The 18,390-nt window shown below is 41.7% G+C and overlaps 1 protein-coding gene across 1 annotated transcript; it reads left to right on the forward strand.

Moving 5' to 3' along the window:
* On the forward strand, positions 1 to 10,500 carry serinc1 (serine incorporator 1). Its single transcript, XM_053445221.1, has 10 exons — positions 1 to 161; positions 654 to 815; positions 2,977 to 3,170; positions 3,457 to 3,536; positions 4,025 to 4,162; positions 7,073 to 7,242; positions 7,582 to 7,672; positions 8,103 to 8,244; positions 8,380 to 8,604; positions 9,427 to 10,500. Exons 1-10 carry the CDS (start codon positions 123 to 125, stop codon positions 9,563 to 9,565), a joined length of 1,380 nt encoding a protein of 459 aa, XP_053301196.1. The 5' UTR covers positions 1 to 122; the 3' UTR covers positions 9,566 to 10,500.
* Positions 10,501 to 18,390: the final 7,890 nt, after the last annotated feature.

Consider the following 18,390-nt stretch of genomic DNA (forward strand, 5'->3'; position numbering starts at 1 on the left):
AAATACATTTGAAATACCGAGCCCCTGCGTCATCAGAAGAAGAAAGGCAGAACATCCTCCATCTTCTGGGACACGGTTAGCGAGAAATCTAACGCCAGACTGAAGGATAGGCATCGGACATTATGGGAGCCGTTCTGGGACTTTGCTCCATGGCGAGCTGGGTAAGTACAGCGCCTTTGTACTGACGGTGACATTGGCAGCTGCTGTGTGTTTATTTCTTTTCAGCTGCTCCGTCTTCACTCAGCTGCCATGACAGTGCAAAACGGAGCAACGGGCCGAGGCTGCGGACAGTAAACAAAACAAAAGACAAGCAGGGGTTGCAGGACCTGGCTCCTGCGGCCTTGAAATAAATCACACGGCTCCCGTGTATGTTTGGATCAGCCTGCGTTATTGTATAACTAGCCTCTTTTATCTGCTGGGTGGCGCTGGACGCTTAATGTTTGTGTTAGAAAATAGTGGGAACAAACAGCTTTTGATGATGTCAACAGAAGTGTTGCGACACCGCAGCGTGTATATATAAACAGTGTCCGGTATCAGCTGTAGACGCACACGGGCCTGTCTCATATCACCTCCTCTCCCCTCCCCTTCCCGTCCAGTTCCAGTAAACAACTGGCCCTCGCTGAATGTGTGTGTGTGTGTGTGTGTGTATGTAGATCCCGTGCCTGTGCGGCAGCGCCCCCTGCCTGCTGTGTCGTTGCTGCCCCAGTGGGAACAACTCGACGGTGACCCGGCTCATCTACGCCTTCTTCCTGCTGTTTGGAGTGGGCATTGCCTGTATCATGTTGATGCCGGGTATGGAGGGCCAGCTCAAGAAGGTACATTTTTCACCTACAATACCAAAGTTAGTTAATATTACAACACAGGAAAGAGCACGCAGTGTATACAGGGATTATTGTCAATGTCCATTTTTTGCCCTGATGTTACTTTACAGACCAAACCCTGCGCCACCTTCTGAGTGAGAAGGGGGATATAGTCTCCTGATGTTTCGCAGCATGTATCTACAGGAGCAGGTTTTTGTAGTAATGTTGGCAGTAAGGAAGAGTTGACTGTCGAGTGTCACACCCAGGGTTCTAGTGAAAAGTAGTCCGGTCTTCTAAAGGTTAATCTCCAGGTGGTGTGCAGACATCCACTGAGAGATGACAGTCAGACAGGCCGAGATTCATGCTGCTACCTGTGTTTCAGATTAGGGAAAAGAGGATTAGTTGGGTGTCATGAGTGTAGCTTTGGTTGGAAAAGCCATGTGAGTGAATGACAGTTGAGTTGCCTGCCTTAACCAGACTGGTGCGGATCAAAAAGATTGATATAGTGAAGATAGGAGGAGAGTTGATTAAAGATAGCTCGCTTGAGAGTTTTGGCAAGAAAGGGAAGAAGAGAGACAGGTCTGTAGTGGATAACTTCAGACGGGTCGAGGGTGGTTTTTTTCAGGAGAGGGTTTACTCTTGCCTCCTTCGGGGGTTTGGGAGAACAGCCAGTTGACATGGAAGTGTAGAAAAGATGTGTGAGAAAAGGTAGAAGGTCAGGAGCAATAGACTGGAGAATTTGAGATGGGATGGGGTCAAGGGGGCAGGTGGCTGGGCGGGCAGAGGTAACCAAGGTTAAAACTTGATTGGGAGACAGGGGGAAGAAAGAGGAAAGCAAAGGAGATGAAGATGAAGTTAATGGAACCGAGTTACAGAAGGTGTTTTTTTGGGGATTGGAAAATGAGGAATAAATTTTAGTTTGGTAAAAAGAGCTTTTGGCTGCAGTAATAGTGGCAGAGATTGACAAGTGAGCAGGTCATCAGGGTGTTCACATTTTCGCCACTTCCTTTCTGATACTTGCATAGTGGCTCTGTCGGCGCGCACCGAGTAAGACAACCACAGAGCTGGGGAGGAGTTGCGCACCTGTCTGGAAGAGGAAAGGTTACAGTAATGTTACAGGAACGAGTGCAAGGCCTATAGTATCAGAATGCAAAACCATTCCCTTTTGGGGGGGGTTGTCTTGATTTTGCTTCTCCATTGCATCTATTTTTTTTACTTTAAACTTGCTTCAAAGCAGGTGAAACAGATTCACAATCACTTGTCCTTCCTAAATGGACACATTGAAGTCCCTAAAATTTCACTGACTTGCTGTTATACTGGGACGATTAACTGTTCCTTTAATTTCTTTGAGCATTGTATATTATGTATATCACTTACAATTTCTCTTCTTTTCTGGCTGACACGCAGACACTCAAATGCACACCTACTCAACTACAGTTCAAACCTATTTTTAACTGCCATATGTCATTTAGCTTGTAGCCAACACCATAATATCAACAGTGATTACTACATAATGACTGATACTTTCCTTTAAATTAGTAAAATGTTCCTAGCTGCCTCCATTATTTCATTCACTCAGCTCCTCCTGAACACAATAGGTCTTAAGTAATAGAGTTGGGGAATTTATCAGTTAGAATCTTTTGCTGTACTTGTATATGAAGATAAAATAATATTAACTTTATTTGTATAGCACTTATCTGAACAAGATTACAAAGTGCTTCACACAAATGTCCTTGGCAAAAATGAAGAATCGATTGCAATAAAAGATATTCTGTTCAGTCACATTTAAGAGCCTCATAACAAACATAATAAGGTCAAGACCTTAGGTTTGTAGAGATAACCAACAGTTCCCACAAATTACAAGATGACAAATTACTTCACATAGGTCCTTCTGTTTACCGGTTGCGTCAGATTTAAAGCCAAAACAATCATGAGTAATTTTGTTTTCTTAAATGCAAAAAGCTCTTTACCATAATTTGCTGATAATAACACACACAGCCAAACAAAAGCACATATGCCTGCGCTTATATATCATCAAACAAAATTATTGGTCTGATGGTGGCTGATTGGAAAATTGCAGCATATCACCCAACCCTTTATTTGCTGCTTTTGATCTTTCTGATTAGAAGTCCTTGTTGTGGTGCAGCATCTTAGCTTCTGCTCTTTGATGCTATAGATTCCAGGTTTCTGTGAAGGAGGGACGGGTTCGTCTATTCCTGGTGTGGAGGGTCATGTGAACTGTGATGTGCTGGTTGGCTATAAGGCGGTTTACCGTGTTTGCTTCGGGATGGCCATGTTCTACCTGCTCTTCTCTCTGCTCATGATCAAAGTCAAGAGCAGCCAAGACCCCCGGGCTGCGCTACACAACGGGTGAGGCAGCATCCATCTTTCCACCCACCCATCCATCCATCTTTCTAAGCCAACATACCCACTTACCATACATGCATACATGCATGCATCTTCTGGTGCATCCACACATGCATACAGACATAAATTCATACATTGTGTTGGTTTCTTGCCAAATGATTTGACTGATTTACCTTATACCTGTGGTGAATTTTCTGATGAACATTAAATCATTTCACCAGAGACTGATGTGAGACAAGTGGAAGTGATTTAAAGGGCACTAATAACTAGATGTTTGTCTCTCTTTCAGGTTTTGGCTCTTCAAGTTTGCAGCAGCTACTGCCATCACGATTGGATCATTTTTCATCTCAGAAGGTCCCTTCACTACTGGTACCTATTCTAGTTCATTGTTATAATTTTGCCTCTTGAAAAAATCCAATGTAGCTGTCAAATGTACCTGTAATTATGTTAGCACTCAAGCATCTTATTTTATGCGTTCGCATAAATACAGCCAGTGGTGTCTTTGGACTTCAATATCTAAATTCTGAACCAGTGGTTCTAGAGCTCAATAATAAACTGATTTAGTTTTAATGGTCAAAGGTAAAGGTAACAGTCACTGAAACTGCACTTACTGGTGGAGGCATACACCTGCATTACGGTAATTCTTGTTTACAAGGCAGTTGAGATTGTATTTATTCTTTACACATGGTTAGTGAAATTACAGCTAACAGTCAGTGCGTGCTTAGCCAGTTAGCATTCATTGTGGTTCTGAATTCAGTTTGTGGTGACACTTGTAAGGTCCTAAAATGTCAGAGTTTTGCTTTAAATTAACCCACAGATGTGGTAAGGTAGAGTTTTTTTCTCTCTTTGTTCCACAGTGTGGTTCTATATTGGAATGGCTGGAGCATTCTGCTTCATCCTCATCCAGCTGGTTTTACTCATTGACTTTGCACATTCCTGGAATGAGTCTTGGGTGCAGAAGATGGAGGAGGGCAACTCTCGCTGCTGGTATGCAGGTATGGTTACAGTGTTATCATGAGGCTAAATGTATTGATGTACAGTCTTGTGTTGCCCGTAGGGCTTGGGGATAACACGATATCGATAATTATCGACACATCTTAACTTTTCCTTGATAGAAATTTAAGATGTGTCGATATAACGTCGAAAACAAAGACAGCATGAACAGCTAATGAGAATAAGAATCGCGCAAACCCAAACCAATCATGTGGCTGGATGAGAGACACACCCAAATCAAGATAGGTTGACGCAAAGAGCATAGGAGCAGCAGCGACACAGGTGTTAATGTTTGGGCTCCTGCAGAGAGGAGGATTGACTCTGCATCGATGTAGTGACTGAACATAATCATGTTTTCAGCTATGTTCATTAATTCAGCTGATTTCCACTGCTGATAAATAATAACACCGCTGCTTCAGGACAGACTCACATTAAAGGTCCGCTCATCCTGTCTTCTTATTCCTCACTCCTCCGAACTGCGCTCACTTTACACTTTAACAAAAAACACCATCACTGATCACAATTTGTTACGACACGTACAGGACTGACGTTTACTTTGTGTTGCCGAGATTAGTCGACGTCATCGATGACGTCGAAATCAATATTTTAAACTGACACATCATTTATTTTATTTTATGAATTTACCTTTTCGATTTCTAAAACGTTTCATTTCAATTCATGCTAACAAATGTTCTTCTTCAATATCACTACGTAACGGCGGGTTTACACCGGACGCCAAAGCGGTGCGCAGCACAGCGCCATTCTCAAGAAAATTATTCGTTAAGATTAATCGACTAATCTGTAAATTAGTAGAAAGATTAATCGATAGAAAAATAGTCGTTAGTGTCAGCCCTACACAACACAAGATGTAATGTGACGCGCACAGTCAGGACATCATTGTTAAAGTTACCGGAACGATCAGGAGTCATGATCCAACATCATTGATTTATAAATATTTTTATAAAATAGGACTAGATGGTGAATATCCCATGTGACTATCAGTTTGTGTGTGAAGATTGACAGAGACAAGCAGACCCACCCCACACACTCCTACAGACAGAAGTTCCTCCTGCAGATTTCGACAAAACGCAGTGTTTTATCTTCATTGTTTTAGAAGAAGCAACGTTCCGTTTATTCAGGAACATAAATATGAATTCAGCAGGTTTTTATAAAGATCAGTTCTAAGTGTGAGTGATTACAAAACATCAGAGGAATAGAGTCACTTGTTGACCTGCGGAGTAATGCGCCTCAGTGCAGTGGTGCTGATTTAAATTAAGATAAGACAAAATACAACTGTAGAAATCCAGTAGCAGGCAGGTCAGAATGAGGTAGACAAGAGAATAAAGAAATATAAAAAGGCAATAGAACATTATACTGTATTCAACTTTTCACTTTAGTGTATTGTATTAAATGTTATAAGTAAAGTGGTGTGGAACAGGATTTGTACGAGCAAGTAAAATCTGTTTGGACATAAGAACATTGAACATAAACACACAAATGCCCCAAATTTTGTTCTGGTTTATTGATTTATATCTTGATATATATCGATATCAACTGACAAAAATATTGTGATAGATCACCAAGCTCTAGTAGCACGGTCTACCGATACTAGAAAGGTATCGCAATACCCAGCCATTAAAAAAATGTCAATATTTATTGGTATCAATGCCCTAAATGACGTCCGGGCACACCGGCTGCAGAACAGCTGCTCCGCGAATGGCTGCGTGCCTCGGTTGTCAGTTGTTCATACCAGCAGCTGATCAGCATCAGTTCCACAGCGGAGCTGCTACTGCCAGCTTTACAAAGGGTTAACACAGAAAATGGCCATAAATGTGCGAGTGAGTTTGTAAGAGCGAGATAATTTTCTTTTGAGTACAAAATGATGGTGCCACTGGCTCAAATAGAGAAACTCCCTATTTTAAGAAAAGTATCGAAATGGAAATCCATGTTATTCACAGCTAAAAACTCTCATGGAGACCACAAATGACTTCAAGATGAAAATCAATCGATCAATACAATTTTATTTGTATAGCCTATATTCACTTTCACAATTTGCCTTAGAGGTATTAACAAGGTGTGTAACTGTAACACTGAACAAGAGTAAGGAAAAACGAATTTTGGAGCCCTAGGCGAGATTTCAGATTGTCCCCCCCAACAAACACAAGCAAAACTGCACGCGCCCCCCCACCACACACACAAGCACAAACACAAATGAAAAATGCCTTCCTTCACTCCAGAGGTTACATTCATTAGTTAAAAAAAACAAGTTCACACAAAAATTGTTTACAAAATTAAATACTAGATGTGAATAAAATGCACATTCGCTGCCGGTGTGAACACCCCATTTGATTTATAATGGGTTTGGAGAGGCGTCAAATGGCTTTTCGCGGTGCTTCTGCCTCCGGTGTGTCCCCGGGGTTAGAGGATGATGGTGTGACGTTACTGCATTGGTTAACATTGCATGTATCACGTCATGATAAATCAGCCTCTTCTGGAACCCTCTCGGCATTTTGCGTCCTAGGCAACTGCCTGTGTCGCTTAAGCCAAGAGCCGCCCTGCCCCATCCGGACATCCTAAACTTGTCTAGTGTTCAATGGTATCCCATTGACAACCAAACAGATCTGAATGAGAACAGGTTTATCAATAAGCTTGTTTTCAAGTTATTTATATCATAAAATAATGATCATATTAAGTTGAATAAATCAAAAAAAAATTGTACAATGTAAACAGAATATACATTACATTTAGTTGACGCTTTTATCCAAAGCAACTTTCAATCAGTTCATTCAACATCTATGAGGGGCCATTTTGGGGTGCAGCATCTTGCCAAAGGACACTTGTTATCATGTGTTATCATATATGCCGTGTAACAGTATAACACATGATAAAACTTGAAATTACTTTGTCCACAGCTCTTCTTTCAGTCACTGCAGTCAACTACCTGTTGTCTCTGGTATCTCTGATCATGTTCTACATCTACTACACCCACTCTGATGGCTGCACTAAGAACAAGGTCTTCATTAGCATCAACATGCTCCTCTGCATCACTGCCTCTGTCCTGTCCATCCTGCCTCAGATCCAGGTTCGCAGATGTTCTTTTTTTCCCCATCCATGCAGCAGGGATGTCTGTGACTGAGAAAATATGACCAGATGTCTTATACTGTAGAACGTAAATGTCAGGTGAGAGAAAGATCGTCAGTGGTGATGGAGAAGTTAGTTTGAAAGACTGCTGCTTTAGAGGGATTCTGCCACTTTATATGATTTAAGAATGCTCATTATACAATCTGTATTTGGGGTTTTGGGTCTGTGGGTCATATGTCAATTCGTTCATGAAGCTCAGCAGGTGAGCTGAGGCTTTCCTTTTTTTACTAGTTACTCTTATATTATTCTCATCCTAATTCCCGGTGTTTTCTGGATAAAGGAGTCCCAGCCAAGGTCTGGCCTGCTGCAATCTTCCCTGGTTACCCTATACACTATGTACCTGACCTGGTCTGCCATGACCAATGAGCCTGGTAAGATCATGTTTTTTGAGTGATTTTGTAGAAATGTTAAAATTGACATGCAGAAATCTGGGCGTAAGGACAGTCACTAATAATATTGCAAGTATGATGGTGTATTGAGGTCAGCCAGAGCACAGCTTCTCCTCACAGTGCACTTTGAGTTAAATGATGTACATGTGATGTAAAAAAGACTTAACAATCATGTTCTAAGTATACGAACTAACCTTAAAAACACATCTCTATTGTCTTACTCTCCCAGTGATACTGTCTGTAGTCATTGCCCTGCTTATGCATACATCTATTCACTGTGAGATCAAGTTTCAATCTGGATCATTGATGCTAATTAGGATAAGAAAGCCTTTTTTTCTTTCTTTTTTTAATCAGTAGACACCATGGTCATGAAATGACAGCAGCAGTACATCTGTTTTCTTATGTCTCACAGAAAGGATATGTAACCCAAGCCTTCTGGGTATTATTGGGCTAAACAGTACCAGTCCTGCAACTCAGGACCATGTGGTTCAGTGGTGGGATGCCCAAGGGATTGTGGGATTGATCCTTTTCCTCATGTGTGTCCTCTACTCCAGGTGAGGTTGTCCTTTAACACATCTTTGCAGTCACAAACATATGTGGAAACACCCACATGAACTGAAGAACCAACTGGCAGGTTGATATTCTATGCTTAACACGACTTTCGTTCTGTTCCTTTGTTTTTCCATAAGTATTCGTAACTCATCCAACGCCAGTGTTAACAAGCTGACTCTGACCAGTGACGAGTCAGCTCTTATCGAGGATGGGCCTCAGGCTGACAGTTTCGAGGAGGGCAGCGGCCACAAAAGAGCTGTGGACAACGAGAAGGACGGTGTCACCTACTCGTACTCTTTCTTCCACTTCATGCTATTCCTGGCTTCTCTCTACATTATGATGACGCTCACCAACTGGTACAGGTAGGCCACACAAGGCTTGGAGCTGCAGGAAGTACTAACATACTGTAAACAGGGATTCAATAATAGTCGATGGTTTTAATATAATTGTCGACAAATTGATTGTCGTTTTTATCAAATAACAGTCAAATATGAAGAAGTGATGGATTTGTTGGGCACCATTTTCAACAGCATAATAATCTACAAATCTGGAGAGACAAATATATATATACTCAACCCTAGCAAAAGTCTTTTGGCTTCATATTTGAGCCACTATTTTTTCACATCAATTCACTTAGGGTTGTGTGGTTAAACAAACGGATTATAGCCTTTCCTGTATCCAGGTGACTGTACCAACGCATCCAGGCTCATTATTGTCATCGGTCAATCAGAGACTCCTCTGCTCTTTTCTAATAACTTACACGTTGAACTGATCTTTAACAATGAAGTTTAAATACTGTGTTTCATAATCTACTGGAAGAATATCTATCCTGTCTGCAAGTGTGTGTGTCCGCCCGTCTCAGTCACTCTTTACACAGACAAAGTATATCACATTTATTGAGTAATTAATCAGGAATGTCGGATCATGAATCCAGATTGTCCTGCCACTTGAACCAAGCGAATCAAACAAACACAGAGTAAACTTCAAATACTGTACGTGTGATAAAAGCTTCTGATTAGTTTAGTTGTGTATTGTTAGTGGGTAAAGTGTGCATGAAATTAGTGTGGATGTCTGGTTATTGCTCCTCATCTTTCTGTGAAAAACTACAGTTTTGAAACACTGTAATATTTTTCGGAATCCAGACTAGTTGCTGCAGATCTTTAATCTGAATACTCTCCTTGCAGCCCTGACGTCTACTACCAGGCCATGACCAGCAAGTGGCCATCAGTATGGGTGAAGATCTCCTCCAGCTGGATCTGCATTGCCCTCTACGTGTGGACCCTGGTTGCTCCCCTGGTCCTGGTCAACAGAGACTTTGACTGAAACTGCTTATATACACACCCATGCTCTGCATCACACATGTTTTGTTTCAGTAAAACACTAGGTAGCTAACCATGCATCATTTACTGCTGGAGGGGCCGTGGCTGCACTCAGGTTGGGTGTTTTGTTAGGTGGTTTCGTCTCATCTGTGCTGACTGTTGCAGCTTCCTCACTGCAGGGCTGATGACTGGATTTACTGTATGTTGTCCCAGCTCTGACTGCAGCCCAGCCTCATCCAGTGTAATGTCATTGTGACCCCTCAGCAGCCTGTTGTAGTGCTCCCCCATGCTGCCATCATTGTAAATATATTCTGTGTAGTACTGGTGAATGATTTAGTTTTCTTTCTATAAAGACAGAGCTGCATGCTTTTCCTTTTGAGAGTTGATGTGACAATAACAGTAGCTGTATATGAAACTTTTATGACAAGCAGGACAATGGCTTTGGTCAGTGTGGCCCCACCATAGGCAGTGACAGTTGTATGGTGTGGTATTACCTATGGAAATAATTGTACGTGTAAAAAATTTGAGGAATTTCTTTACATTTGTGGATTAGAGTTGTGTGTGAGCAGGACTCCAGCTGTGGCACCAGCACATTAATAAGAGCAGCTTATTATAGTTCTCTAACTCGTACCATGAGCAGTGCTGTGTAGCATTGTGTTTGTTGTGTTACAGCTCTACCATCAGTTTTCACTTTGTATCTTGCTCTCCTTAGCACATACACAACAAAACCATTTGATTTGACTGTATATGCAAAAATGAACATTTATTTGAAAACCTCTAGATGACTTGTATGTTAAGCCTTAGCATGTAGCTCTTCATAGAGATTGTGGTTATAAATTTGTTTCATTTTCTCCCCTCTGCTTTATCCTAAGTAGATTTTTTTTCTCTTGACATGTAAAAGTACATTGTATCCGGATTAATAAAACAAAGGAAAAATAAGCAGTGTATTTCTTTTTTGTCTGAGTAGCTGCTGTAGCAGTTCTGACAGAGAGCAGCATCAGTGCAGATAAACCTGGCAGTGATGACACTGACAACGTGCAGCGGACTACAGAGCTGTGTGGGTTTATTCCTTTATACAGCTGAACACAAGTTTATCTGCTAAGCTCTAGCTCCTGACAGAAATCTGAGGAAATACTTTATTCATCTAAACAAGGAAATGTATCGTCAGCAATGAGCCCCAGATCTGCTGTTCATGCTATGCCTTCTGTTGGCATGTAAGCTATTTCAGTTGGAAGAACTGACATAACAGCTGGCATATTTCAGTTCTGCATCAAATTCTGAGGGATCAAACCAGTAATTTTACTTTATAACTTCGTACTAGTTTTGATGCTAAAATGTGTTCTTGTACTCTATTGTGAATATTCTCCCATAGCTTAAGTAAAGGATCTGAAACTTTGTCCACCACAACATAAAATCAAAACAATTATTTAGAAAAGAACTAACACTGATAATGTGAAACCGGCCAAATAAAGTAAAGTCTGATGGGATGGGGATTTGATTGCGGTTCCTCTGAATTTATTCTTTACTTAATCTCTGAAGTGCAGCCACCGCCACACCTTAACATGCCTCGACAAAAGGTCAGCATTACTGGTGTGATGAGATACATACTTATTTGATTAGTTATTGTAATTAAAGAATATTAGTGTAGTTTAGAGAGAGAAACCTTTACAGAACTTTTAACAAGTCATAGATTTATAAAAACATCAGAAACCTAAACCTCTGATTAAAACGCTGAAATGTGAAGTATATTAAAAGGTGTTTATTTGATCTAGTATATACGATCTTTATCTTAAAGGTAAATAGGTAAAACTGTCAAATATAAGAGATACAAAAAATCCTCTCAAATGTAGTGGAGTGTAAGTCAATCATTTCCTCTGGTAACGTGGTGCTGCGAGTGAGGACGACAGAGGACTGTCTGAAATCAAAAAGGGGTAATATCAGGTTATAGGTGGAGGAAAAGAGTAAATCGCTTCGCAGTCAGAAAAGAGTAAGTAAGTAAAGTAGTAAAGTAAGAAAGTAATTCCTTATAGACACTATAATGTACTGCTTGTTGGCCCTTCATTTATAACCTGAGCTTGGGTATTGCTTGGAGAGACGGGAGTATGTGTGTGGTGGGTGCGAGCTGCAGGAGGGAGAGACTGGGGATGGGGTTCTAGGATTGGGGACGCGCTAGGTTACGGAGCTCCAGAGAAGAAGGAGACAATGACTGGCGTGAGAGACAGCGTGTGTATATTTGTATTTATCTGACAGCAGACAGAAATAAAGGAAGCATTAAAAGTCATACTAGCATGGACCATGCCAAAAATATGTATTATTAAATCTTTTGATGGAAATTCAGGTTGTATTGGATAATGTGGACGGATGACTGGGTGTGGAGGGCGCGGATGAAGATGGATGAAGCCCCCAAAGACGGACAGGTGGTATGTGATATAAAATGCCGTGACACAATTCCAGCCAGTTAAATAGGCTTAGAAAGTACTTGGGGCAGGCTATTAGGGATGGCTTCTTGGGAGGCGTGAACAAATATTTTTTGAAGGAAGGAGCAGGAAAAAAGGAGTCACAGAAGGAAAAACAGGTGATGGTCATGCACAGAGAAACAGAGGAAATTACGCTGGTTCGAGGCGTCACGAGAAACACACAACGAACTGCCAACCTGAGGGAGGACACAGGGTTAATAAACAGACGATCAGGAGATAACAAGATGCAGGTGAGTCTAATCAGAGCGGGAAGCAGACGCAGGCTCTATCTGCCACAGCGAGTCATGACAGTAACCCCCCTCCTAGGGACGGCACCAGACGGCTCAGGCTGATCAGGATGACGATAATGGAAGTCATGGTTGAGAGTGGGGTCGCAGTTTTTGCTGGCAGAGACCTAGCATCGTTCCTCAGAGCCATAGACCTCCCAGCACACCAAATATTGGCGGCCATACCCTCAATAGTGCACAACCAGCAGCCTCCTTACAGTGTACAGTAAACTCCCTTAAAGAGCCTGGCAGATGGTGTGGGTTTGGAGGCAGGGACAAGAGGGCTTTCTCTAGCTGGCTTCTCACGAGAGATGCGCAACGTGTGGTGGCTCTTCATGGTCTGAGGCAGCTGAAGGCGAACGGCATTGTATGTTTCTCCATACCGTTCTGACAGGCCTGCAGAACTCTAACATTAGAATCGACCTCCAGCCGTACCTGCAACAATCAACAGGTGATGAGCTGCTTCTCGAAAACTAAACATTGCTTGCGCAAAGTAAGCACATAAAAAGAATCAACATAGGGGAGAGCGGGGTAATGTGAAACACCCCTTGTATCTAGGTAACGGAACACATTTGTGGTCATGTGACCGTTATATTTTCAAGCCCCTCCCATTCCCCCCTTGCCATGAAGGAGAAGTTGGTGCTGGTGCTGTGGAAAGTATGTTTTTTCACAAAAAATTGTTTTTTGCATGTAAAAGTAAATTTTCTTGCTTTGAACTTAATCAACTGTTGTATCAAAACAAATTGAATCAGGTAGAAAAACTTATATCATACATGTTGGTGAACTTCCAACATATAAAACCATGTGATTGATGCTAGCTGAAGATTAACCTGAATTGCTAAAAGATGTTGTTTTTCTAAAATGGTGGCTTCGGGGTAAAGTGGGACAAATGCTGTGGGGTAAAGTGGGACACTGTCTCACTTTACCCCACCATGAAGCACAAGTTAAGTTTAGTCTTAAACATATTTTAGTGTTATATTACATTATATATGTTTTATTTTTAATGTCATAAACATTGTAGAAAAGCCATCATGCCTTAGTAGGGTTGCCAACTCTCTGAAAAATAAATAAGGGACACCTCATTGGTAGGGCTGGCCGACCCAATTGCCTTCACCCTTCCTGGCGTGCTGAATTTTTTTAGCCCCTTTTTTTTTCAGTGAAACGATTTTTTAACTATTTGATCCTGAATTGATTTAGATGCATATTTTTGAGTGACTTGAACACATGGGAAACAAATTATTATCGAGCAATTCCCTTTAATAATAAACAATGGGATGAGCGTATTCTGTATCATCGTACTCGTGTGTTCATATGCTGTCAGCTCACTGATCCCAGAGCAGGACATTGCCTGGGAACAAGTTTACCGTAAATGTTCATATAAAGCGCCCTGTTATTCATTTTCCATTGGCCTTTTACTGACCATTTCATAAATCTCCCAGTAATACGGGACAAAGTGCGTCCATTTTCAGCTCAAAACGGGACGGGTGCTTTTGTTTCTAAATACGGGACGATTCCGTTTTTCAAGGGACGTTTGGCAACCCTATGCCGTAGAGATGGAGAGTGCAGCCGCTGAGGTCATGCAAGGAAAGAAGTCCTTAAGAAAAGCTGGAAGGGATAGAAATAGTGATAAGACAACCCTCAAAAGATTCATAAAGAAAAAAGAGAAAGGGAAAGTAAAATCAGTAGCCTGGGGTGCAGTAGCTGAGGTAAAGAGAATTTTCACAGATGAGATGGAGGAGGAGCTTGCCAAACACTTGAAACAACTAGCTGACCAGTTCCATGGCCTTGCTCCAGTTAAGTGCCGTGAACTGGCATTTTAATACGCAGAGAAAAACATATTACCTGTCCCTAACAAGTGGACAGAGAAACAATGTGCAGGTAAGATAGGGTGTGCAAGAGATCACATGAATCATAATAATCATAAATGTGCTAAATTGACCAATCCCCATGATACTGTTACTAGTCCAATATTAGTGGTTGTCACTCTAGCTATCGGGATTTTAACTATTACAACATGTGTTGTAATGGTAGTTTTAAAGTGGAAAAAGTAAGTGGACCACTTTACCCCGTAACCGGGGTAAAGTTGGACACAAGACCACTTTTTTTTAAACAATCATATTTTCACTGCCCTTTGTACTGAAGACATTCTGATCATTTCCATTGCTAGAACACATCCTGAATTAATTGGAAATGTGTAAATTTGACTGATATATCATTTTAACTCGCCTAGAGGGGAGTAAATGTAAAAAATGTCCCACATTACCCCGCTCTCCCCTACTCAACAGCGGCCACCCACTATGCACTTAGTTCGGTCTGATAACACACCTGCAGAGAAAAAAGGGACGAAAAATTAATTCGGAACACAGCAGCCAGATAAAATTCGGCCAGATAATAAATTAATGTGCTGATAATAGATGAACTGAACAAATTCGTTCAAACATGGCATTATTGGAAAATCTAGGAGCTAAAGTTGCACAATTAAGAGAGCCAATTCGGCAGCCTAACCCTACACAGAAACAGTATCTTGCCTCAGCTGTAGCGCAGAAATGCAGCCCCCCTCCCCAGTTCCAGTACCCGCCACAAAACTGCTGCCCTCCCAGGACCAGGAAGAAGAGAAGAAACAGCTCAATATCAACAAAGGTTTGCACCACAGCATCAGTACCCTGCTCCGAATCGTGCACAACTAAGAAAATGATTGGCTGCAAGGAAAGTGGAAGTGAATATTGCCCCCATTGCTACCGATGCGTTAGTAGTGAACACTTCCTTGCAGGTTGCAGAATGAGAGGAACCAGACAAGACAAGGATGTTCCTTTAAATGGAGGAGGGTTACAGCCATGGGACAGGGAGTAGCCAACAACCGTGGAATGTTCCCTGGGAAAGAGCACCTTCATTTTCAGCTCATCCACTGAGCAAATACTTCAGGATCTCAGAGGACAGGCCCTGTTCCTTCATAGCACCACCCACTAAGGACAGGGCAGTCCCTCTCCCTTCAAAGGTAGAGGCTGTCACAAACTTCCCATGCCTACTCACTAATGAAGTCTCTGCAGGAGTTTAAGGGCATGGTGCACCTTTACCACTGCTTTATTCAGAAGGGGGCAAAGCTGATGGAACTTCTTTATGAGGCTCTGAAGGGCAAAGCTGTCAGGCATGCAGTGAATAAGACTGAGGAAAGGGATAAGGCATTTTTTTATGCCAAGGCAGCCATGTTTAATTCAATAATGCTGGCACACCCCGCACCCAATGTTATGATTAACATCACCACGGATGCTTCTGACTATGCAGTTGGGGCAGTGCACGAGCAGTGGATCAAAAGGGTGTGGCAGCTGCTCGCTTTTTTCAGCAGACAGCTGCACCCCAGTGGGTGAAAGTACAGTACCTTAAGATGGACGTTGCTTGGCCTCTATTTCAACACTTTTGATTCCTGCCGGAGGGCCGATGTTTCGCAGCATACGTGGAACACAAACCTTGAAATTTACCATGGCAAAAGTGGCAGAGCTTTGGTCTGCTGGCCAGCAGCGCCATCTTTACTTCATATCAGAATTAACCACAGATAGAGCCCCCCTGGCACAGTTCTTAGTACCCAAGAAAAAGTTCAACCATGTTAACCTGGACCTGGTTGGGCCTTTGTCCCCCTCTCAGGAGTTAACACACCCTCTCACCATGGTGGACAGGATCACTCGTTGGCCGGAAGCTTTTCTATCTGTTTCAGCTCTCCACGCCAGCCTCAAGGACGGTAACTGGGTCGACAGGCTTCTGTTGGTCATGATGGGGCTTAGGACCACCCCTAAGGAGGACCTGGAAGCTTCATCTGCAGAGGTTTTTTTTGGGGCCCTGCGGCTTTGTTCCTGACACCACAGTCCCTTGGTCTGTGGCACAACAACAGGCTATGCTACTGGACAGTGCCAAGGCTCTTGCACCAATTCACACACCGCAACATGGTCTTTCCTTTAACAAGAAAGTATTTTGAAGATTTTATGAAAAATCGATGTTCAACTGCCTTCTAAATGTCCCCAAACAAAACATCTCTCTCTTTTCAATTCCAACTAATCTACCACCGTCACATCGGAAATTGTTACGAATCTAATAAAACCGGATTGGGTATTTCTAAGCAGATGGGTCAAACCATCCAACGTCACATGTGTAAACAATTCATAGTCAGTAATCAATAAAGAAGTAGGTCAAAGTTTGTCAATATAGCACTTATCTTTACCATTTTGGGGTATAACATATATTATCCCTATTTCATTGTTGGTATCAATGTCCTACTATATATAATGGTATTTATAACGTCAATAGCAACCCTTTTGATTCCTTGCAATGCATAAGAATTTGATGTCAGTCTGTTTTGACCTGGAACCTTTTCGAGTGCGATTTTCTCTATTGCTGTAATTCGCCTAATTCTGATATTCCTGACAAGTGCTTTAAAACTCATACCCCTTTTAGGGATGTGATGTGCTTTCCGGAAAAAATAGGTGAATCTTCAACATAATATTCAGATGAATAGCCTTTAGGGTAAAATCTATAGATTTCTTCTGAAATTACTCTTTGAGCTGTACATTTAACATCATGAATCAATAATGAAAAGATTGTCTTTTCTCTCCTGTCTCCTTTTTTCTTATCCAATGAAATAAGACATACTTTTCTCCTGCTCTTGAATCCTTTTTGCCCGAGATCTTATATAGGCACCTTGTGCTTTTTCGACATACAAGTTATCCAACTAGGCATGTAGGCTGAAGAAAATGGTCAACTCAGATTTTCATATTCCCTGTATTGTCTCCTTTTAGATTTATTACATGTTGTTCAATATATTCTCGCCTTAAATTTAATGTACTGCATCTTTAAATTTATATGTTCCCCAGAGTCCCAGCTGCGGCCCTTATTCCAGGGCCGCAGCTGTGACCACATCATGGATTAGGATCTTTCGATCGCGTATCAGAGATCGTAATGGTGGATCCAGTTTTGCGTATTCTGTATCGTGCTGGCTGATCGTGATAATAATGGCGGATCCTTTATCGTTTTGGCATCTGATAATGGTGGGGAGGCACGACCAAGGTGGCAGCTGATAATGGATCCTAATTGGCGGCAGTGGACTATAGTGGCCTCCGATCTTGATGGTGGATCATGATCTTGCTGGCTGCTGACCATAGACTATGATTGCAGCAGGACTGCTTGATATATAGTATTTATCCTCAGATACTTGACCATTACTGATAATAATCCATTAATTCATTGACCTTCAGTTATCCTTCAAAATGTTTACCCTTATCAATGCTGCTAAAACCTATATCTTGAATATGTTCTACACTTGACATCTATTGCACTTCTGTCCGTCCTGGGAGAAGAATCCCTCACATGTGGCTTTCTCTGAGGTTTCTACGTTCTTTTTACTCTGTTAAAAGGGTTTTGTCGGTGTGTTTGTTTATATTAAATATGAGAATAGCCGATCCAATGGTTGGGTTCAATCAAGTATTTATTAAGATGCAATGAAAGTTTAACATTACATAGCTATGGACAATTATCACAGCCTAAGCTAAATCAGTTAGCAATAGGTAGTCAATAATGGCCCGAACAGAAGGCGTTTGATATAATTATAACAGTAGATTTAATGTGATTGGTGATAAAAGATTGGAGGGGTGTCACCGCAAATCAATTTGGTTCTCCCTTATTGGTCCACAGCTGTAGTCCCATGCCTCTTGTCACGGAAACCAGGAAGTGACAAGAAGCCGTCCTCCGTCACGCTCCTACTCTACGCTGCCGGTTGCTAGACAACTCTCCCTCTTCTGACAGTTCGATGTTTTTTCATAAACTAGCCTTGAGTAGAGAATGTTATGTTTTCTGCTCCCTCGGCTGTACCAACTGTCCCATAACAAAGTCACTCTGAACCCGGGACATCTGCTCGAAACTCTACGTGATGTTGAATGAATCTTAAGGGAATTACGCCTTAATATGTAAAAGTTAGAAATGAGATCAGGTTTAAAGTACAGTATATTGAATGTCACAAATTCAGTCTTCATAACAGGCAGCAGCTCTTAGCAGACCTTTTATCAAGACAGGTGTGAGACTAACCAGCGTTTTTGACGCACAAA

Source organism: Pleuronectes platessa, chromosome 17, assembly GCF_947347685.1.
Source record: "Pleuronectes platessa chromosome 17, fPlePla1.1, whole genome shotgun sequence".
NCBI classification, from domain to species: Eukaryota; Metazoa; Chordata; class Actinopteri; order Pleuronectiformes; family Pleuronectidae; genus Pleuronectes; species Pleuronectes platessa.

Coding starts and splice junctions, on each gene's coding strand:
- serinc1 (XM_053445221.1), top strand. CDS start 123: ATGGGAGCCGTTCTGGGACTTTGCTCCATGGCGAGCTGG. Junction 816..2,976: donor TGGAGGGCCAGCTCAAGAAG/GTACATTTTTCA, acceptor TTGATGCTATAG/ATTCCAGGTTTCTGTGAAGG. Junction 8,605..9,426: donor ACGCTCACCAACTGGTACAG/GTAGGCCACACA, acceptor CTCTCCTTGCAG/CCCTGACGTCTACTACCAGG.